General features: G+C 53.3%; 2 protein-coding genes across 9 annotated transcripts in view; one reads left to right on the forward strand and one right to left on the reverse strand.

Annotated features, from left to right (window-relative positions):
- The window catches only part of Kif1a (kinesin family member 1A), an 88,892-nt gene extending 74,615 nt beyond the window's left edge, over nucleotides 1-14,277 (forward strand). For 6 of the 8 annotated variants that reach the window (XM_026786443.1, XM_013351588.2, XM_013351590.2 and 3 more), the window contains 11 exons: nucleotides 3,360-3,474; nucleotides 4,397-4,530; nucleotides 5,951-6,012; nucleotides 6,300-6,445; nucleotides 6,835-7,035; nucleotides 7,554-7,631; nucleotides 8,173-8,297; nucleotides 9,238-9,390; nucleotides 9,849-10,041; nucleotides 10,780-10,898; nucleotides 11,261-14,277. In XM_026786443.1, coding sequence (XP_026642244.1) covers nucleotides 3,360-3,474; nucleotides 4,397-4,530; nucleotides 5,951-6,012; nucleotides 6,300-6,445; nucleotides 6,835-7,035; nucleotides 7,554-7,631; nucleotides 8,173-8,297; nucleotides 9,238-9,390; nucleotides 9,849-10,041; nucleotides 10,780-10,898; nucleotides 11,261-11,303 — 1,369 coding nt within the window. In that variant the 3' untranslated portion in view covers nucleotides 11,304-14,277. Of the gene's footprint in view, nucleotides 1-2,203; nucleotides 2,228-3,359; nucleotides 3,475-4,396; nucleotides 4,531-5,950; nucleotides 6,013-6,299; nucleotides 6,446-6,834; nucleotides 7,036-7,553; nucleotides 7,632-8,172; nucleotides 8,298-9,237; nucleotides 9,391-9,848; nucleotides 10,042-10,779; nucleotides 10,899-11,260 lie in introns of all 8 variants that reach the window. The other 2 variants (XM_013351589.2, XM_013351591.2) reach the window with 1 other exon arrangement.
- Nucleotides 14,278-18,623: 4,346 nt separating this feature from the next.
- LOC101980366 (aquaporin-12) overlaps nucleotides 18,624-22,045 on the reverse strand; it is a 7,807-nt gene continuing 4,385 nt past the window's right edge. The window contains exon 3 of the mRNA XM_005361403.2: nucleotides 18,624-18,790. Within this exon, the coding sequence (XP_005361460.2) occupies nucleotides 18,624-18,790 (167 nt within the window). The remainder of the gene's footprint in view (nucleotides 18,791-22,045) is intronic.

The raw sequence follows: 22,045 nt of genomic DNA on the forward strand, positions 1-22,045 counted from the left end.
CAGGTCAAGCAAGCCAGTTGGAGGCAGGACATTGCCTAGAGATCCCACCTACTACACCCTCTGACTTTAGAAGGAATCTTGCTGGCCAGCCTTTCCTTTTGAAGACCCTATGTCACCTGACCACACTCTGCATGGTACAGATTAGCCATTGCACATCCCTTCCATTGAATGGGGCCCCAGAAATGCTGCATCTCTAGGGATGCCAAGGGAGTACGCACAGTAGTCACAGACTCAGGTGGCCCAGAGGGGAAACAGTCAGAGCAGTTGCTGATGCGGCTTGGAGGGACTTTACCTGCCCTAGGCCTGTTTCTTCAGCTGTATTTGGAGGGTCCCCAAGATGATGGGGAAGCAGAGCAGATAGCAGAGGCCATTTGGGGTCAACTGAGGTTCTCTGCTCACAGGAGACACCAGCAGAGTTTCGGACTCGGTGGTATGGGGTGAGGCTCAAGAATGCACGGGGTAACAAGTTCCCGAGCGGTTCCGGTGTAGGGTCTTGGCTATTTGGACTGCTCTCGTAGTGTGTCTGAGTGGCTGGTCCATTTCCCAACACTCTAGGAAACTATCTGAGGTTGGGTGACTAGGAGAAGAAGGGTGTTTGGGCTCAGAGTTCTGGTCCCCTGTGGGTTGGTGGACTTGCATCTGGAGAAAGCCTCTTGTTGCAGAGTTATAAAGTGACGCGGAGTCCTCATGGGACCAGGAGCAAGAGGTTCATGTTTTGCTCTGTCTCCTCTTAGTCATCAGAGTTCAGCCATGGAGAGCCCCTGGCCACCGTATCATGTCTAGAGGCCGAATCTCTAGACACCATCTTCCACCCTGCGGATGCCTCACAATAGGGCACACATTTTGATCCAGGAATTCTGGGGTCCCCCATTTCCAAACTATTGGCTAAATGTCAGCCTGTAAGGAATGAGAGGTTGTGTGGAAGAGATCCAGGCTTCCCCTGGGGTACCTGATACCCATTGATCCAACTGAATCCTGAACTCCATGTGGAGTAAGGGTCCACTGCACCTCCATAGGCCTCCCCATTGTCCTTGGGCTTTCCTATGCAGGACACCTCAGCTTCTCTGAATTCTATTTTTATGCCTTATTGTTGATGGTAATAGATCATGGGTCCCACCTGATGGCCTGCATGTTTGGTGGAAGTCCCTCTTCTTCCCCTGAACCACCCCCAACTTGCCCGCCCTCAGCAGAGGCCTCAGGGACACTGGGAAGCTCCAGACCCTCCAATCCTTGGGGCACCACAGTCTATGTCCCTTGACCTAAGTCATAGCTGGTGGAAAGTAAAGGCTGGCCACAAGGCCCTATGTGTGTAGCCCCCAGAGGACAGCAGGTGACCTCCAAGGCAAGGGACCGAGCATCACTTGGGAGTAACTTGCAAGAAGACTCATGACTGCTGATGTCGGAGCCTGTTCTGGTTGGCCACCTGGCTGCTGGAGGATGGGGCAGTGTCTGAAAAGGCCAGTCCTGCTACAGAAAATGGTCCAAACGGAGTCACACCTGCCTCAAATAGACATCTGCTGGCCAGGCCTTCAAGAGATAGCCCAGTTTGCTGGGGTTTGCAGCATCCTCCACCGATCCACTCAAGGGCCACCGTTTTGTTTTCTCTTACTTGGGACTGGGTTAAGGCGGTTTTAGGCCCAGCTGGCAGGGCACCCCAGATAAGCCCTGAGACCCCACTAGCCTGGCCAGATTCAGATTCATTCCTCTAGGTTTTTCACTCAGGTTTGAGAAACAAGGACAGGCCTGGGGCTCAGTCCTTGTGGGGAAACCCAGGCTGGGAAAGCCATACTTTTCACACACACACATACACACACACACACACACACACACACACCACATTCAGAAGCTACAGGCCACTTCAGAGACTTTGAAGGCAAAGAATAGTAGATGCAGGTGCAAGGTCCAAGCAAGACGTGACAGTGATGGTCCTACCCTGGCATCGTTGTAATGGTGACCCTGGCTCTAAGATGCCCCCCATTCCAACCCCCATGCTCTCCTCACCCCCATGTTAGCTCCTTGGTTCTGAAGGGCACCATGACCCTTGTGGTCATAGCTGGAAATGGTTTCGTAAAGCTGACGGGGCATCTGTGGGGCTGGGCTGGGGCTCCAGGGGGCCCCTCAGCAGCTGTGCTGGCCATGGAAGGCCTGTTCTGATGTCTCACTCTCTTCTGTGTGTGTGCGTGTGTCCTGGCTGCGCCCTTAGCGTTTCCTTCGGAAATGACACTAGGTACAGGCACCATTCTCTCCTGCCCTCGCTTGCTCCACCCCTCTACTCTGTCCCTTCCCCCTTTTCCTCCAGTGCTGCCTGCTCTTTGCCCTGTTCTGGTTGCCCGCTGTCTCCTCTTGCCTTAGACCTCGCCTTAGTGATACGTGTCTTACAGTGGCCCTGCCCAGCCTGCTTTGTCCCATGCCCTTGACCCGTTGACCCCGTACCCTAGTCCCCGGACAGTGTCGTACAGGAAGAGAGGCAGCAACAGTCAGACTCTCACATGGCCAGGCATCTCAGGGAGCCTGCCGGTGACCTTGAACAGCCTGGCCATGAGGTGGTAGGAGAGTGTGCTGCCGCCTGGGCTGTGAACTGTGTGCCAGCGAGGATGCTTGGATGGGGTGGGGCTGTGGAGTGGCCCATGCTGTGAACCGAGGCAAATCTTCTCCCTGGAAGCCCTGGAGATTTGTGTTAGGATAAATAATACAGATACTGTCCCATGACAGCTGTCTTTCCGAGAAGGAGCCTATGGGGATTGTGGTGCAGGGGTCTCTGTGGTAGAGGCAAAGTCCTGGGCTCCTGGTAGCCACCTTGAGCCATCCTGGGCAAATCTGAGCCCTGCTGACCCCCAGCTGGAGATAGGGACAGAGGAAAGAGCCATGGTTGCTATTCCCACGGACTTGTTCTCAGGAGCCCAAGGGATGCTGTTCACAGGCCACCATTTCCACTCCAGGCATCCTCCCCAGAGCCTTCCCCAGGCAGCACGAGTCTCCATGGAAAGGGGTGGGTGGAGGAGGGGTTAGCTAACTTGGGGAGATCCCTAGTGATGCCTCTTGGCTCAGACTGAGGCTGGGACAGCCCCCTCCCCTTCCTCTGCCTTCCTCCTTGCCCTTGGTGTGTCCTCTGAGGGCTCTCCCCTTCCTCCCAGTCCACACCGTGGAGCCGAGGAAGCTGGAGCCGGCAGGAAACGGTCCCATGGAGGCCCCTGCTTGGTGCTAGGTCTGAGTGAGGAGGGATCTGCCACCCAAGCTTCCCGCCCTGTGACTCCAACGACCCCCCTGCAGTTCTGCCCTCTCTGTGTTTGTCTGCATGTCCCCGTTCCCGCCGAGAGCAGCCCCACACGTTGTCCTTTACCTCGTCTGCTTTCTTCCAGGACCTTCTACCAGTTCGAGGCAGCCTGGGACAGTTCCATGCATAACTCTCTCCTGCTCAACCGCGTCACCCCTTACCGCGAGAAAATCTACATGACCCTCTCTGCCTACATCGAGGCAAGACACCCACATCCACAGCCCTGCCCCCCATAGCTCGAGGGCCTTGCAGAGTGACACTGAGGTCCAGTGACCCCCCCCCCACTCTCTTCCCAGAGAATGTCTCAAGTCCTTGAGTAAACCCATATGCCTTTAATGGCAATGCTCAAAATTAGTAGTATACATCTGTATCTTTAGTGTGTGGATTCTAGCTTTGAGACTGCAAAAGGACTGAGTGACATCATTATTACCTTACATCAATATTCCAGAAAGGACAAAAATAGAAGCTGTTTACTGCCACTCCCACCTCCAGGCCTGCAGCCCCCAGGCTATGGCCAGGTGTGTGCTGTGGCCCTTCTCTGTGGCCCCTGAGTGCTTCCGCCTGGGCACAGCAACAAAGGAGAAGTGTGGGGATGGTGGGAGCCAGGGCACCGCTTCTCCATAGAGACAAATCACTCTGGGTATCAGGTGTGGGCTGCCTCAGGGGCAGTGACACAGGTAGCCCGGGAAACACCAGTAAGGCCCCATCTTCAGAGCGCGTTTGTCGTGAGATGCCCACTATGTGCAGCTGGAGTTGTCAAGCATCCGCAGGAAGGAGTTTGCTGTGGTCTTTTAGAGTCTGGAGTGAGAGTGGCCAAGTTCAGCTTTGAGCTACAAGAAGATTTCAGGCTCTGTCCCTGGTTTACAGTTACACAACCCAGGAGTAGAGTAGGTTTAGTGCCCTGGAGATTCTTGCTACCCTCTGTCTTCAGCAAGGGGGGGGGGCAGAGCCCTGGCTCCCTCCCCTAGGATTCTGCCGAGGGTCAGGAGCAGTCATTAGTGCCTTCGGTGACTAGCTCTTATGTCCTAGAGGAAGGTGGGGAGGGATGACATTGTACTGGTTGGGCTGGAGCCTGGGCACTCTGGACCGTCTCTATGCCTTGACCTCTGTCGTCTGTCACAGATGGAGAACTGCACCCAACCAGCCGTCATCACCAAGGACTTCTGCATGGTGTTCTACTCTCGCGACGCCAAGCTACCCGCCTCACGCTCCATTCGCAACCTGTTTGGCAGTGGGAGCCTGAGGGCCACAGAAGGGTAAGCTTACTAGGGTGGGCAGAGGTGGGAAGCCTGAGCTTCAAAGAGGGGAGGGAGCCTTGGGTGTCACCCAGTAGATGGACACTCCTGTGTCAGGAAGCCCATAAGCTCCACAGCACAGGCTGCTGGAGTGAGGACCAACCATCAACCCTGCAGCTCCCTGCCTTCAGGTGTACGTGCTGGGCATTGGAAGCACATGTAGGGGACATGCATCATATCAAGTAGGTGTGATGGAGTCCTCTGTTCCTTATGGGAAGCAGAGAGGCCTATGGACACCAACCTCCCCACGGATGCCCTGCAACTCTACCCCAGGAATTTCTGCCCTTAGGTCTGCTTGTAGCTCATAGGAGAAGCTGAATGAGTGTGGTGGGGGTGGGGTGAGAGAAATGGCTTTGCTGAACCCTGGAAGGCCCAAGGAAGTTGGGTTTCAGACACTGGACCATCCTCTTCCTCCTCCTCCTCCTCTTCTTCCTCCTCTTCCTCCTCCATTCTTGACGCTTACTGTAGCTTCAGTGGGAGAGCCTGAACTTGAACCACAGGGTGTTGGGGGGCAGTGAGGCCCTCTGCAGCTCAGTGCAGGCCACTAATCTACCACATGGAACCAGGGTCTAGGCCAACTCTGGGCACAGCCAAAAGGAAGGGCTTGAGGATTGGGACTCAGTGGCCGTCAAGGCCCAGCTCTGTGAGAGGGTTGGTGACCTTGGTGGCATTGGTATCATAAGAACAGGAGGGTTTCTCTGTGGGGTTTGAGGACTTCAGGAGACTGATGGTGCCTGGTGCTGAGTGTAGCAAGTCTTTCTCTGTCCCACCAAGTCAGCTCCCAAATAACCACATGGAGACTTATTATTAACTATGAAAAGCTTGTCTGGATAGCTCATTTCTAACGAGCTCCTGTAACTTAACCCATTTCTTTTAATTTACACGTTGCCACTTGACTCTTGGCTTGTTACCTCCTCTCCTACATGTCATGCTTCCTTCATGTCTTCCCATGACTCCTTCCTCTTCCCAGTGTTCTCTCTGCCTCCCCCAAATCCTGCCTAGCTTTTGCTCATTCAGCTTTATATTAAACCAATCACAGTGACAGACATATCTTCACACAATGTAAAGGAATGTTCTACAACAGCTGAGGATCTGAGCAGGGAACAAATATGTCCATGTCTCTGTGTACCCCGACTCCCCCCAAGCAACTCCTGCTTCCAGAAAGGTCATTTAGTTCACACAGCCGAAGTCCCTTTAGGGTCTTGATCTAGAGCAGAAGTCTGCATAGAGACTGTAGCTCAGGAGGTGACATTACCACAACCTGAACAGGCTACCTGCCTTAGGCCTGTGATGAGATCTGTGCCCAGAAGGCATCAGCGGTGGTGATCTGTCCTCAAAGCTGTGCTTGCTATTGATATGACCTCTCCCTCTGCTTCCTCAGCAACCGCGTGACTGGTGTGTATGAGCTCAGCCTTTGCCACGTGGCCGACGCAGGTAGCCCAGGTAGGAGACTGTCTTGACTACTCTCTGCTGGAACAAGAGTCAGCACCCTGGAACTCCTGGCTAGATTTCCCTCCAGTCTCCAGCGTGTCCTCAGATGGGAGGGCAGACAGGAGGAGTCAGGTTTGCTAGCTACTGTGGCCACCTCTGTCATAGTCTCATGGGAGGAGGACTGTTAGGCAGTCTGTGGGTGAGGCCCAGGGGAGCCAGTCTTGAACCCAGAAAGGAAAGAACTTTGGGGAAACCTGGTGTCTGTCTGTCAGAATGCAAGAGCATCAATCCCCATACAGGGATGCAGCGTCGGCGCCGGCGTGTGCTGGACACATCAGTAGCCTATGTCCGGGGTGAGGAGAACCTGGCTGGCTGGAGGCCTCGGAGTGACAGCCTAATCCTGGACCACCAGTGGGAGCTGGAGAAGCTGAGCCTTCTGCAGGAGGTGAGTGTGGGAGGCGCTGGGGACCAAGAGGCACAGGAGAGCAGGACTTGGCAAGTGTAGCTAGTCAGCTGTGACCCGAAGGAAGCCCAAGTGAAGCCAGGGAAGTGCCCTCTGCAGAGACCTGCCACTGCTGGGTCTACCCACAGGGCGCACATGGGAAGCAGGATGCAGAGGCACAGTCCCCTACTGCTCACAACGGGGCCCCGTGAGCATCATGGGGAATACTCGCTATGAAGGAGACCGCAAAGCTTGCCTGGGACTTCTGAGTCCTGCCAGCAATGTGTCCCTCAGGTTACCATCCATAACCCGGGCAGAGAGGACTTTCCCACACTTTACCAGGGGCCCCCTGCTCTGGCCGGTGCCCTCTCTCACCTTTGTTCCCTTGGCAGGTGGAGAAGACGCGGCACTACCTGCTCCTACGGGAGAAGCTGGAGACCACCCAGAGGCCTGGCCCCGAGGCTCTGTCTCCAGCCTCCAGTGAGGACTCTGAGTCCCGCAGCTCCTCGGGTGCCTCTTCCCCGCTGTCAGCTGAGGGTCAGCCATCACCCCTGGAGGTGCCCAATGAGAGGCAGAGGGAGCTGGCCGTCAAGGTAGGTTGGGCTGGTGGGTGCTGTGGCCACAGCAGTGACCCAGCCCGGTCTATGACAAGCTCTAGTCTGAGTTGCCAGAAGTTTAAGGATGGGGATGATTGGGACTAGTTAGTTCTTTGCCTGCTACCTTGCTCCACTTCCCTCTCCTTCAGAACCCCCAGTTTGAAGCCTTTTGTAGGTTCTGTCCCAGCAGTGACTTGCCATCTCTGCAGTCTCTGAACTGCTGGGGAGCTAGCTCCCTGCCTCCATGCAGAGCCAGTCCTTGTTGCTAAACAGGCCATTAGGGAGGCCTCGTGTCTTTAGGTGATGCTAAGTCACAGCCTCCCTAGAAGCACAGTGTAGGAGCTCCTTAATGTGTCCCATCCCATGGCTGGGTGAAAGTGTTGCCTCCTCAGCTTCCTGTTTAACAACTCCCCACCTGGCAATGTCCGGGGCAGGGTGGGTGGGGGCCCCAGGCCGCCATCAGCATAGGCAGGCCGCTATCAGCATAGGTCTAACCATGGGTTCTCCGTCTACAGTGCTTACGACTCCTCATGCACACTTTCAACAGAGAGTACACCCACAGCCACGTCTGCATCAGTGCCAGTGAGAGCAAGGTAGGTTCATGCCCCAGATGTCTATAGTCAGGGGTGATCCTGGCCTGGCCTGCCAAAGGCAAGGAGGATTTGCTGAAGATCTCAGTTCTCATGGCCCAGTGAGATACCTTATAGCTGAATGGCTGGTTTCCCTGGGCCTGGGATCTGAGGAGATTGGGGTGTGAGTGAGGGCCTGACCTGGCCCATCTCAAACCACATGGTGTCTACCCAGGCCCTGTCTTCTCCTCGCTTCCTGTCCCCTTGACATTATCATTTTTTTTCCTGGGACCATCATCCTGCAGGTTCCTACCAACTCCAGAAGCTCCTGACCTTGTAGACGCTGAAGGGGGAACCACCTGGGTCAGGGCAGTCTGAAGCTCTGGGAGGAATAGTCGGGACTCTGTAGGAGTTAGAAAGAAGCCAGGGGTACAAAAAAGGAAGCCCACCCTGAGCTGGGAAAAGTGGGAGGGAGGGCAAACAAATCAGAAAGTAAAATGCAGGCCAGCCCCATCCTCCTCCAGGCCCAGGGGTTCAGCTGAGAAAAACTTTCTGTCCCCTGCAGCTCTCTGAGATGTCCGTCACCCTGATGCGGGACCCATCCATGTCTCCTCTGGGTGCAGCCACACTCACTCCCTCTTCCACGTGCCCCTCTCTGATTGAAGGACGCTATGGTGCCACGGATGTGAGGTGAGTGAGCTCTGCTACTGGGGAAGCTTCCTGACACCTGAAGCCAATTGGTGACAGTTGTTGGGACTCAGGGAGGGAGAAGGTGGGTGCTGGGGCCCCAGAGAAAGGCAGGGCCTGGTGGAAGGATGCACTGGCCTTCTTGGAGTACCTGCGTCCATCCTGCTCATACAACCTCTGTGCCCTCTAGCTCCTAGCTAGCACAAATGAAAGATATATTAGTGAGCCGGGCGATGGAGGCGCACGCCTTTAATCCCAGCACTCGGGAGGCAGGGGCAGGTGGATCTCTGTGAGTTCAAGACCAGCCTGGTCTACAGAGCGAGTTCCAGGACAGGCTCCAAAGCCACAGAGAAACCCTGTCTCGAAAAACAAAAACAAAAAAACAAGAGAACAGAAACACCCCCTTTTCAGGGACAGGGCTCTAAATTTTTCAGTGGAGAGAAGGTAATTTGACCGGCGGAGGCTGTGGTGCAGCATGGTAAGGAAACCCCACCTCCCATTGTAACATCAATGATTACTAAGAGTTTGGGCTGTTTTCATTTTTTACTTTAAAGAATGTTTTAGACTTTCCAATTAAAAAAAAACAAACAAGCAAAAGCAAAAAGCATAAACAAACAATCAAACAGAAGGCCTGGAACATTCTCTCAATACAGAGCAGCCTACCTCTGCTGAGCGACCATGGAGCCTGTTCACTCAGCCCAGTAGCTCTGAAACCAGGTGGACTCTGACGCCTGGGTACTCCTCCTGAGGACTTAGCCAGGCAGCCCCTGAACCATTTCCCAGCAGCCCTGGAGCTGGGTGGACTCTGACACCTGGGTACTCCTGAGAACTTAACCAGGCAACCCCTGAACCATTTCCTAGCAGCTCTGAGGAGGACGTTCCCAGGGAACACTAGTCCCTTGAAGAACCATGACAGAAGGCCAATGTTACCTTCCATCTCTAGGACCCCCCAGCCCTGCTCCAGGCCCGCCAGTCCAGAGCCCGAGCTCCTGCCAGAAATTGACTCCAAGAAGACTCCCTCCCCTGCTCGGGCGTCAGAGGCAGACAAGGAGCCCCAACGTCTGCTGGTCCCCGACATTCAAGAGATCCGAGTCAGGTATGCGAGGTCTCTGCCCCAGTCAGAAGCTGTCTAGCAACAGGCACCCAACCCTGATGTGTGTGCAGGGCAGAGCTCGGTGCCAGGGACCCCCTCACCTATGTACAAGGAAGTCAGGCCTCTCTGGCCCTTGGCACAGAGGGGTAACAATCAGAGTAGAGGATTGGGGAATTGGGCAGAGATAGGGAATGGATGGTGGGCACTGGGAAATTGCTTTGAAAATTTTAGCTTTTTTCCTCCCGAATCTCCCCGTTGAAAACTGGAGAATTAGCCCAGATGTAGTTGGTGGTTCTGCTCTTGGGTATCCCAAGGCAATATCAGTGACCCCTTCACAGCTGGTCTCCTTCCGTCCCAAGGGCCTAGTGCAGGGTCATAGAATGTGAGCCCCTGTGTTGGTCCCCTACCCCAGCTGGCCGCCCAAGGTTTCTGAGCCAACAGGTGTTGTCTCTGTCTCCCAGCCCAATCGTCTCCAAGAAGGGGTACTTGCACTTCCTGGAACCACACACGGCTGGCTGGGCCAAGCGCTTCGTGGTGGTGCGGCGCCCCTACGCCTACATGTACAACAGCGACAAGGACACGGTCGAGAGATTTGTGCTCAACCTCTCCACGGCCCAGGTGGAGTACAGCGAAGACCAGCAGGCTATGCTCAAGGTGCGGCCGGAGCCCAGCTCAGATGTACTGAGTCCATTAGGGGCGCTACCACTCTTTCCTCCCTGACCTGCCCCTGTCTGAGCCTCAGCAGCGACTGGTGATAGCATTGTCATTTGCCCATGCAATGGCCAGCAGTTAGGCCCTGTCCTGGGGCTCCCGAGAATCCTGTCAGGTCGGGTTACAGCTCCAATGAGCTCTCTTGCCCAAGGCATGGAGCCAAGGCTCTCCACAAGCATACAGTGCCCTAGGGGTATGGGAGCCAGCCCCCTGTAGCTGGTCAGAGGGAAGGCTCTCCAAGACTGTGGAATGAGGCTACGGTGCTCACCGGGCATTTTATCTCTTGTGGTGAGAGCAAGCTTTATGACCTAGTTACTATACACAACCAGCACAGAGGGCACAGATGAACGGGGCACTTTAGCCAGGGTCCCAGGCAGAGGTGTGGCCCATGAAGGTCAGAGTCGTTCACTGGGGATACAAAGCAGCATGAACACAGAGCTGGAACAAGCTTCCCGACCTCAGAGGCTTCCAGAATGGAGCTGCATGCCTGTGTGGTCAGGACAAAAGTGTGTGTTTTACAGAGAAGCTAGCCCCGCTCCTGGGGAAGCGGGTGCTGTGCTGTGTAAGCTTGGCTTTCTCTCCCACCTGTCCACTCTTAAAACCTTCCAAAAGAGCTTTTTCTCGGGAACGGGAGCGGCCATGTCGCCCCAGAGCCTTCTGACCAGTGACTTCCCTCTACAGACACCCAACACGTTCGCCGTGTGCACCGAGCACCGAGGCATCCTGCTGCAGGCCAACAGTGACAAGGACATGCACGACTGGCTGTACGCCTTCAACCCACTCCTGGCTGGGACCATTCGGTACGGGCTGGGCAGAGAGATGGTACCTGTTTCTGTGCCATGGCTGCTCATGCAATAAGTCAGCTGGAAGACTTTCTGAATGCAGGTCCTAATGGGTGAACCCGGGCCCTTGGGATGGGATCTCACCTCTCCCAAACCACAGACTTGATGAAGGGCCATAGGGATGAGGCAGACTAAGGTGCCCCTGCCCCCAAAGCACTAATGCATCAGATAGCAGGTTTCAGTCTATGAGTATAAGGGGCCAAAGAAGACACGTGGCTATGGCATGGTGTGGGGATCTGCTGAGCTGCCTCTGGCTTCTGGAGGGTCTGGGGATCGACTCCTGGCCCTGACCACAGCTTCTTTCCCCCGCACCCTTGCAGGTCCAAGCTCTCCAGAAGGAGATCTGCGCAGATGCGGGTCTGAGCCGAAGCCTCCTGGACATCCAGTGGCCCAGACCACGCCCCTGTCCTTCTCATCTGTCCTGTCATCTGCCACTCAGCCCTTCTCCCACCAGGGGACACCTGTGCTGGGCCCAGCAACCCCACTTCTGGTGGGAGGCCTACACCACATGACCAATTGTGCCCCCCCAGAGGTTGTGCGTGTTGTTGTTTCTTCCAAAATTGCTCTGGTGGAAAGTTCGGAATGCCAGGAAGGTCAGAGGGCACAAGACCCAGGGTATTGCCGCTGTTCTAATATTTTTTTAAGCATAGACAGACTTATAATTAATATACAATAGTTAGTGGCGTTGAAATAGTCCTCTGAGACATTAACTATAAGACTGTGTTCTGTTTGTAAGTATCTATTTCTAATGCCTCCAGGTAGGGCTGGAAGGTTCACGTGGAGCTCTTCCCAACACCCTTCACCCCCTCAGCCTAGGCCCTGCTGGTTCCCACATATGTCTCCAGCCTGCTAGGAGCAGAGAGAGGGAGGGGTGTGAACAAGCCATGGCTCCTCACAGCTGGCCCAGGGATGCTCCGCCCTGGCCAGTTTTGTCTGAGATGGACCTACCAGGGTCTGTGTGTGAGAGGGGTCTGCAAGTCCCCAGACTTAGGCGACACAGATGGTGCAGTCTGCTGCTTCTGAGGGAACGGTTCCCAAGATGGCTCGCTAAGAGTAGGGCAGGCAGCTTCATTCCCAGAGTGGGGAGGGGTCCGATGAGCGGAATGAAAGACGATCACCCCTTGCTAGGCAGTGCAGACTGGCTCCAGCCAGGCTGTGCACAGGCTGTTGGGTAAAGTAGCCAGGTTTACACAGGGCTGTGGGCGGCAGAGCCCGCTGGCGTTCAGGATCGGGTCTCCGACTTTAGCCTTGGGTGTCGGTGAGAAGAGAACTCAACGAGTGATGTGTGTCCTTATCAGGCAGTTGAGGGTGACCTCGTGGTGGTCTCGGCAAAGGGACTCTTCTCTTCTGCATCTGGGGAATTTCCCTGTCCCACAGGCCTATTTGGAAACCTGAAGCCAAACCTCAAGTCCCCAGCACCTCTCAGGAGCAGTTACACTCAGCATCCAGCTGTTCCAGGCCTCTCTCTCCACCTTCGCCATCTCCCCCACCCCCAGATAAACTGCTGGGTCTGAGCTCCCTGTCAGACCAGGCTGTCTCCACACGGTACTGACATGACATGGAGACTCCCGAGGCCATTGTTCACAGAATCTCTACTGACTGGAAAGGCATAGCAGACAGTTCTGGCTTCAAGGTCCCTTAGCATAGTTATCAAGTGCCCTGCCCTTCATCCAGGCATCAAGATTCAAGGTGGTAGCAGGGTTCATGCTGGCAGTTGTGTATGCACCTGCCAGCCAGTAGGAGCCCTGCTGAGACTGAGAATCCACCCATCACTGGGGTCAGGTGCCGTATGGGTGGCCACCATCATGCCCTGCTATCCTCATCCCCAGGACCCGAGGTAGTTGTCCTTAGCATCAGGTCTCAGGAAACCCTATCTTTGAAATATAGAATAAGACTTATTTCTATGAATCCAGACCAAGATGCCCACCCCCAGACCAAAATTAAACCATAACCAGAAACCAGGTGACCTGGGCTGTCTAATATGGACCTTGGAGGCTGAGGTAGAGTGGAGAGAAGACAGCAGTGTGCTTGACTCTGACATTCATGATCTACAAAAAGAAGGGAAAGAGCGAGTTGCTTAGATTTCTTGGTTCCCCAGGGCCACACAGCCACACAGCTCCCAGCAGGCAGAGAGGCAGCCAGGCTTGCCACGCTCGCTCAGGCCAACCAACCTGAAGCTGAGGTCTTGGAAGGGTCTGGCTGCACCCAGCATGTGGGTGTCTGAGGCCAGCCAACCTACAGAGCCCCTGTGCCTGGGTCGGGTTATAGAAAGGTAGGAACTCTACCCCCCCCACACACACACACATACACTATTCCAAGGCATTGTCTAGGAACCAAGGTGGGCTCCCTGCTTTTGTGGGAAGTCCTGAGTCAGAGTCTAGTAACCAGACTGGTTGAGCAAGAACCCCATCCACAGCCCAGGAAACCTGATTTTTTCATGCCCTCCCTGCCCAAAACTATGTCAGCTGAAGGTCAATTATCTGAGCCGACACGGAGGGCTGACTTGGAGACGGGGTGGACTCATGTCTTGAACTACAAGCACATCTTTCTGTTTGCTGCTAAGTGTAAAGAGACGGATCCAGAAAACCACTTCCACAGACAGTTTGGTTTTGCTACTTGATGCTGCCCAAGCTCTGACCTCAGTTTAATTTGGGATAATCATCTTTCCTGGAGAGGTTGGGCTGCTTCTGCATCCTGGGAGAACCTGGCCCAGTGCTGGGTTCCTGTGAGACCCTGCTACTGCCTGGATAACACATCTAAGGCCTCCTGTCCTGCACTAAGGAATCATGCCAACCGTGTGTGTGTGTGTGTGTGTGTGTGTGTGTGTGTGTGCGCGCGTGCGTGCGTGCGTGCGCACGCACACACACACATACACACACAACAGCTGCACTAAATTGTTCTCCTTATCTCTCCTGGTCCCTGGAGACCCCTGAATGTCTTGGGATTACTGAATGTGACTGATGTGACAGATATGTTGATTCTCTGCTCCACCTAGTGTGGGAACCTCAAGAGACACATTCCTTTACCCGTGGGACTGGAACCATGCAGTCCCCCAGGATGGACAGATGCCGTGGCTGACCCGAGTCTCTCCTTGAGCCTGGACCTCCTGTAGTCTGTCTATACCGAGGGCCCCCCTGCAACTCAGAGGCTGTGTCCCCGACTTGTACATATGTGATTGCCGTGGGCACCCCCTGGCCCCCGTGTTGTAACCATCCGATGTAATGACTAGTATCCTGCTGTTTACACCTGAGTGTTAGCTGTAGGCTCTTGTACTGTTTGTGTGCTCTTAGGGCTCTGTCCAATTAAGAAATAAACGTGGCTCTCATGCAACACACAACCATTCACTTCTGTCTCTTTCTATTGGCTGCGACTGGACATGCTCACAGGTGGTACTGGCCCCCTGGGGTGAGGAATGGAGGAGGCAGCTTCTTGGATGCCAGAGAGGCAGAGGCTTTGAGGGGTGAGGGGGTGCAAGAGGGTGCTAGCTCTGAGCCCGTCTGCTTCCTTCAGGACTGACTGAACATATTCTAGGCATCCCTACCTGTGTGCAGTGGGCTCTAGGCAGCTGCTACTCACCCCTTCTCCCAGCAGCCTTTTGGGTTGCGGTGCCTCAGAGGCTCTGACCCACAGGGCCTGGGAACTTTCCCTGATGTGAGAGCCTCACCCACTCACGGGGTCCTGATCTTTCAATGGGCTGGGAGTTTGGAGTCCCCACCGCACTGGTGATTCACGGAAGTATAAGAAATGAGTCTCGGACTTCAAGAAAATGAATACACAGTCCAGAGCATATTGGCAAGTCAAGACCCCAGTGCCTCGCTCTGGTGGTCATTACTTTTCCTCACATTCTTAGGTGATTGGCTAATACTGAACTGCACAACTTCTGGGAAGAAATGAAACTTATCATATATTTTGATTTCAAGAAATGCTGGTCCTGTAGGAGTTTGAATTTCTACCAAGTGGCTTCTTTACATTTTTTTATGTGGAGTTCTGTCTTATTTAGCCCTTTGAGAGGAAAAACAGTCTTTGCTTCCATTCGTCATGGGAGGATGGGATCTGTATGGCTGCCAAGTGTTAACTGGCTACCTCCAAAGGACACCAGGTTGGCTGGGACCCTGGGGAGCAGAGATGTGCCCTGGAGTCTCCTGTGATGTCACTCCCTGGCTGCAGAAGGTATTGCTCCAGCCTAAGAAGCAGTTGCCTCGGTGGGAGTCTTGGGTCTCAGGCCTGGTAGGCTCTAGGCTTGCGGTCTGTGGAGACCAAGAAGATATCAGAGGGCATGGGCTAGCCTTCCTTCATTTTCCCGAGCTAGGTTATCGTGTTATATTCTAGCCCTGAGTTCATTTGACTTGGCCAGCCTGTGCGTGTCCCAGTGTAATGAGACTGGATCCCTATCAGGTGCTCCAAAGTTGGGGGTCAAAATTCCCAGAGATGCAACATGGCCCTGAGACACTCAAGCTCTGGAAAGCTTGTAACTGGGTCACTCCAGACTGAGCAGGGCTAGCTTTGAGGCCACCAGACATCAATAGTAACAGGTGTTTTCTTAGAGTAGGGCCAGCTTGGGTCTGGAATCATCTCATGGTCTTAGCACAGGGTCCTACTCCTTGGGATGGGTGGCAGGACCCTCTTGGGACCCGGCTTCAGGGGACCAGGCTCTCTTCAGCCCAAGCAGGCTCTGGAATAGCAGAACATGGGCTGTGGAGAAAGCAAAGGGCCCAGCAGGGGCAGACAGGGGAACCCTTTTGGTTGGTTGTGTTGGCCTGAGTAGCTTGGGGCTTGGGAGTGGTAATCCCAGGCTCTTCTGCCCCAAGTATCCTAAAGGCTATGAAAGTTTTAGTCTAGACTCGTGCAGGGCACAAGGAAGATGACCTTACACTCAGGACTGACAGTGGCCTCCCTCTGATTTAAGATGAATGTCTGCTGCCAGATGCCCTGGGTTAGAGAAACAAGGCCTGATAGGACTGCCCACCAGGGGCCTGCATTGAGGAGCCATCATGGGCTGGAGGATTGCCTAGTCAGGAGGGGCTGTGGCCCAGAAGGAGGAAGAAGACCCACAGGGTACCACCCGGGAGACCAGTGGCTCTAGACTCCGGAAGACAACCACATAGAAGGTGGTACCAGCTGCCAGAGCCTGGGGGCATCCAGCGGCCTGTGACCTGACTCATGTTTCCACGCCTAGGTATTCCAGAGTCTGTTGGTAGTCACTTAGCATCTGTGGGTGCCTAAAATGGAATCCGGGATGGGCAGAATGACACAGGTTTGTCTTTACAACTGAAATGCACATTCACTTTTAAATTTGACATTTTTATTTTTTCCAAAAAGCTTCTACCAGACTCGCTGGTATGTCCAGCCCTAGGCTAAGCCCTCTGAAAATATGACCTCACCTTCTCCACGTCCCGAGCCACAGTGAAGCTGCTTTGACTCTGCCAGTCTTCGATTTCCTGTCTTAGCTCATGTCCCTCTTTTTATTTTATTTTTTTAAGATTTATTTATTTATTTTGTATACAACATTCCTTCTGTGTGTGCCTGCAGGCCAGAAGAGGGCACCAGATCTCATTACAGATGGCTGTGAGCCACTATGTGGTTGCTGGGAATTGAACTCAGGACCTCTGGAAGAGCAGCCAGTGCTCTTAACCACTGAGCATCCCCCCCCCCTTCATTTTAAAAGAATTAAGCAATAATGTAAATTTGATGTAGGGCAGTTTTCAAAATGTGAGTAATGGCAGCTTCGTGGGGAAAAATGCAAACAACAAAAACCCACCAAACACAGCAGAGAGGCTGTGACCCACCTCCCGGTCTGATCCATCAGATGTTGAAAGGTCTGACTCAGCACCTAGAAGGGGAGAGACCCTGCAGACTGCACCCACTGGGATAGAGGACCACACAGGCTGAGCACCTCCCAGCCGGAAACAGCCACTTCCCAAGCTCAGGTCCTGATTTCACAGTTCTGCAGAAGGTGCTGGGGTTGGACTGTCCCCACAGACAGTTCTGCAGAAGGCTCTGAGGTTGGAATGTCCCCACAGACAGCCGGGTGTACTTCCTGAGGAGATTGTCCATGGCCGCTGGGCTTCCTCAAGCGTAGACCCGGCAGGCTGCCTCTCTGCCTGCATCCCTTACCCACCTCCTCTCCCATACAGAGGAAATCAGTGTTGCTCTGCCTTTTCCAAACCAAAAGTGAAACTATTCTGATAAACAAGTGTGCGGTTTTTTTTTTGCTAGAAATAGATTTATTTTTCATAAAAACACTGCATTTTATTTTGTCAGCAAATCTTAACTCATGGAGTTTTAGAGACTTCTCGATGTATTGCTTCATAGACATACCATAGTGAAAACGGTCAGTTTTCAAAAGCATTGGAAACAGTGGTGCAGCAAACACCAAAGACTGGGAACGTACTCTGGGATAAATCCCTATCAAAAACTGTGTGTGGATATCCACTCCTCTACCCCATGTATGTGGATGTGCACACGCGTGTGTACATGCGTGTGCACACAACACTTGCACAGCTTCTAGAATAGCTCCAAGCTGTCCTCTCACCACCACGGCACAGACACGGCACAGACACGCGTGGCTCTTACATCCTCCATGTACATCACCCCGTACAGCCACCTTATACATAATGTATTATTTTTTTCGCTTTCCACATCTGGACCAAGTTCTGCCACTTCAATCCCAGCAGGATTTCTGTCCCAGCTGTCTGTGCAGGCCATGAAGCCCCCAGGCTGCCAGCCTCCCTGGGTTCGGTGTGGCCGTGAGGAGCTGTCTCTGTTCCCGGATGCCGCCTTGGGTGCGGCAATTATGACGCCACCGGCAGGCCTGATGCAGCTATAAAGTCCTGCAGGGGTGCTGGTAGGCACACGGCCCTTATTACCTTCCATTGCATGCACACTGCCCCCACATCACCACCTCTGTGTCCTTACCATCCCAAAGTAGGAGGCCACACAGAGCTGGCTCTCCAGCTCCTTCCAGGAGCAATCAGGGAACTGGGGTCCTTGTCACTCATTCCCAGGTTGGTCGCACCAACAAAGGGAAGGAGGCTAGGTGTTCCGGACAGGGACCTCTGCCAGAATGGGTACGCAGAAGAGCCTTTGAGACAGTGAAGGGGCAGGCATGGAAGGGTCTGGAAGCATCTTCTTCTTGTTGTGGCCTAACCAGTGTCCAGGAAATCCGAACTATCCCCTTGCTTTGTCCTCTGGTCCTACCCCATCACAGAGCAACTGACTCAGGAACTCCTGAGAGAAGGGTTGGCCTAGCTTTGGGGGATAAAGAGCCAGTGTTCTAAGGGTAGGAAACATGAGAGATAGCAGCATTAGGTTCCTTGCTCTGGGCCCGGACCCCTGAAATAAATCCACTGATCTCCACTGCAGGTTCCACAGTTGTCCTTGGGGTCCCCATAAAGTCTTAGGCCTCTTTTGACTGTGGGCTCCCAGGCATGTACCAGGTAGCCAAGCCCAGGTTAGCTCACCCTGGGCCTTTTGCCAGTCTTTGTAACCTTAATTTTTTATTATCACTCTGTAAACATGAATCAGGAAAGAATGTGTCATAGGTAAAAAGGACTCACCCTCACCTGTCCTTCCAGAAGCTTCTGTCAGGCCAGGGAGTCAGGTGGGTCACAGACACGGTTTATTGGCAAATGGATTCATGGAGGGGAGCCCCAAAAGTCTCATGAGGGGCCTGAAACCTTGTATCTACAGCTTTTTGCCACTATACTCCTTTGTGGGCGTCTGGGTAGCCGCAGAACCTGGGGACAGCTTCCCTCTGGGAGTTCGGTACTTGTTTTTCTGCCGATATAAGAGATTTCTCTGGAAAAGGCGGGGAAGGTGGCCCTGATGGAGTAGGACAGCCAGGATCATACCTGCAAGAGATGGGGTCAGGTTGTAGAAGAGTCCCAACAGAAGAGCCCAGGCCCTCCCTGCAAGGCTCTACCTGGGCTCTGGCCACATCCTTCCTCTGGGTCTTGCCCCTTAGTGCCGAGAACAAGCTACCTAGATCTTTTGGAGCACACATGGGAGGTTGGGATGCTTCTAGATTATGCTCTGGGGACTCAGGATTGAGGGTGCCCCATGCAAATGTCCCACCCCAGTTTTCAGTGCCCTCCTACAGCCTCTCTTTCAGGTTGTCTCTAAGGGTGGCGAAGCAGGCGGGCTGCTTTCAGTTAGCAGAAGTTTGGGGGTAGGATATGCTGGATAGTTTTTTGGGTTTTTTTTTGTTTTTGTTTTTTGTTTTTTTTTTTGTTGTTTTTTTGTTTTTTTGCCACAAGCTAAAGTCACCTAGAGGAGGAAGCCTCAGTTAAGAAAATGCCTCCACCTGGTGGTGGTAGTGCACACCTTTAAGTCCAGCACTTGAAGGCAGAGGCAAATGGATCTCTGTGAGTTCGAGGCCAGCCTGGTCTACAGAGCATGTTCCAGGACAGCCAGGACTACACAGAGAAACCCGTATTTTTTTTTAAGCCTCCATAAGAGTGGGCTGTAGGTAAAACTATAGGGCATTTTCTTAACTATCAATTAATGGAAGAGGGTCCAGCCCAAACTGCGGCTGGTGCCATCTGTGGGCTGGTGGTCCTGGCTTTTTTTAAAGAGAGCAGGCTTGAGCAAGCCAGAGGGAACAAGCCAGTAACTGCACCCCCTCCATGGCTTCTGTGTCAGCTCCTGCCTCCAGGTTACTGCCCTGTTTGAGCTCCTGTAGTGACTTCCTTCGATGCTGTTGTGGAAATGTAAGCTGATTGGCCCCTTTCCTCCCCAACTTGCTTTGGTCATGGTGTTTGTCACAGCAATGATAATGCTAAAACGGGAGCGCAGGGCTGAATCCGGCTGGGAGGGACTAGGGAGTGGGCAGCTGGCTCAATCTCAGTTTTCTTCTGATATCCCCGGTCCTCACATCCTCCAGGGTCTCAGAGGGACCAGCTAGCCAGGGAAGGAGGAGCGGTCTGATTTTTCTGTTTAAGTATTGAACTTGTGTCGTGTTCCCTACTAGGAACTCCCTTGGCCCCAGGCATGTGATCTGCTTCAGTTCCCATCAGAGATAGGCTCCTACGGCCTTGTCCACACCCGCCTTGTCCACACTCGACTGCTGACCTTGGTCATCTCTTGAAGCAGGTGTGGTGCTGCTATTCTGGGTCCAGAAGCAGAGACAGCCCCTGCTCTGAGACTCCCGGGCTGCACGACCAGCTTCCAATGGCTTCCTGATCTTCCCCACCAGGGGGCGCTGCCTCACAACTGCCCCCCCATCGTCTTTCTTTTCTTATTGATTTATTCATTCATTTATTTATTTTATATCCCAAGGGTGAATTCCTCTCCCTCCTCTCCTGCTAAGTTCCTGCCCTATTTGAGTTCCTGCCCTGACATTTCTCGATGATGAGCGGCACCTGGAGCTGAAAAGCAGGAGGGAAGGAGGGCACATGAAACAAAGTAAAACCCAGGCCAGCCCCATCCTCCTCCAGGCCCAGAGGTCCAGCTGAGAAAGACTTTCTGTCTCCTGCAGCTCTCTGAAGTGTCTGTCACTCTGAAGCAGGTGATATGGAAGTGTAAGCCAAATAAACCCTTTCTTCCCAAGGTGCTTTGGTTATGGTGTTTCATCACAGCAATGGTAGCCCTAAAACAGGTTAGACCTGGCCTGGGAAGGACTAGGGAGCAAGAGGGACCAGCCGACTGGGGAAGGAGGAGAGACCTCAATCTGCAGTGTCCACTCCCACCTCCTCTCTGGAGCAGATCTCCCATGGATACCATCAAAACCCAGCATATCAAGTTGCAGTAAGAGAAAGCTCCTCTCCTTATATGAAGGCTGGGCAAGGACACAGGAGGAGAAAGAGGGTCTCCAAAACCGGCAAAAGGGTCAGAGACAGCCCCCCCCCCCGACTGTTAGGAGTCCCACAAGTGGACCAAGCTACAGGACTGTAACAAAGATGCAGAGGGCCTAGGTCAGTATCATTTAGGCTCCCTGGTTGTCAGTCCAGACTCTGTGAGCCCCTAAGAGCCAGAATTGATTCTGTGGGGTTTCGTTTGTTTGTTTATGGTGTCCTTGACCCCTCTGGTTTCTACAATCCTTCCTCCCTCTCTTCAGCAGGATTCCCTGTGCTTCGCCTAATGTCTAACTGCCCTGTTCTTTATTTTGGGGGGGGGGGTGGAGGTGTCTTGTTTTGTTTTTGTTTGTTGTTCTGTTTTGTTTTTTTCGAGACAGGGTTTCTCTGTGTAGCACTGACTGTCCTAGAACTTGCTCTGTAGACCAGGCTAGCTTCGAACGGAGATCTACTTGCCTCTACCTCCTGGGTGCTGAGATTAAAGCCAACTCACCTTAGTTCTTAACGGTGACTCTCTGTCTCTCTCTCCCCCTTTCCTGTGTGTGTGTATTATGTATGTGTGTGTGTTTGTGTGTGTGTGTGTGTGTTTCTACATCCCAGCCATATGAAGATTGTGGTGACTTGATCTCAGTTCCTCATGTGTTCAACAAAAACATTTTATGGCACAGAGCTACCGCTCCAGCTCCTCAACGTTGAATTCTAACTAAACTTTGTAAATTATTGTTTTCGTGTTGGCGACTTCTAGATGAAGATGGTGACTGGAGCTAGGCATGGTGGCACATGCCTGTCATTCTGTCGCGCCAGGCAGGAGGCTCAAAGTCTGAGGCCAAGCTGACCAGAAGTGACCCCCACATCGTGGGGGATGAACATGGAGGCAGCCTACCCAAGTTATGTTAAAAACTGAAACATTAGGGTTGAAGAGATGGCTTGGCCTATAAGGTGCTTGTCTTAAAAGTATGAGGGCCTGTTTGGTCTCCAGCACCTATGTATATATGTAAAAAGAGCCAGGTATAGCACACACCTTTAGTGGGCTCAGGAGACAGAGGCAGGTGGAGGACCTCTATGAGTTTGAGGCCAACCTGATCTACATAAAGAGTTCCAGAACAGCCAGGGCTTCATGGAGAGACCCAAGCTCACCCTCTCCAAAAAAGCAAGATGTCGTAGTACATGCTTGTAATCCCAGCACTGGGGAGGAAGAGATAAGATCCCTGGGGCTTGCTGGCCAGCCAGTCTATCCTAATCAGAGAGCTCTCTCAAAAACAAAAGCAACACAAAACAACAACAAAGGAATGACATTCAAGGTTGACCTCTGGC

The sequence above is a fragment of the Microtus ochrogaster genome, linkage group LG4 (assembly GCF_000317375.1).
Source record: "Microtus ochrogaster isolate Prairie Vole_2 linkage group LG4, MicOch1.0, whole genome shotgun sequence".
In the NCBI taxonomy this organism is placed as follows: domain Eukaryota; kingdom Metazoa; phylum Chordata; class Mammalia; order Rodentia; family Cricetidae; genus Microtus; species Microtus ochrogaster.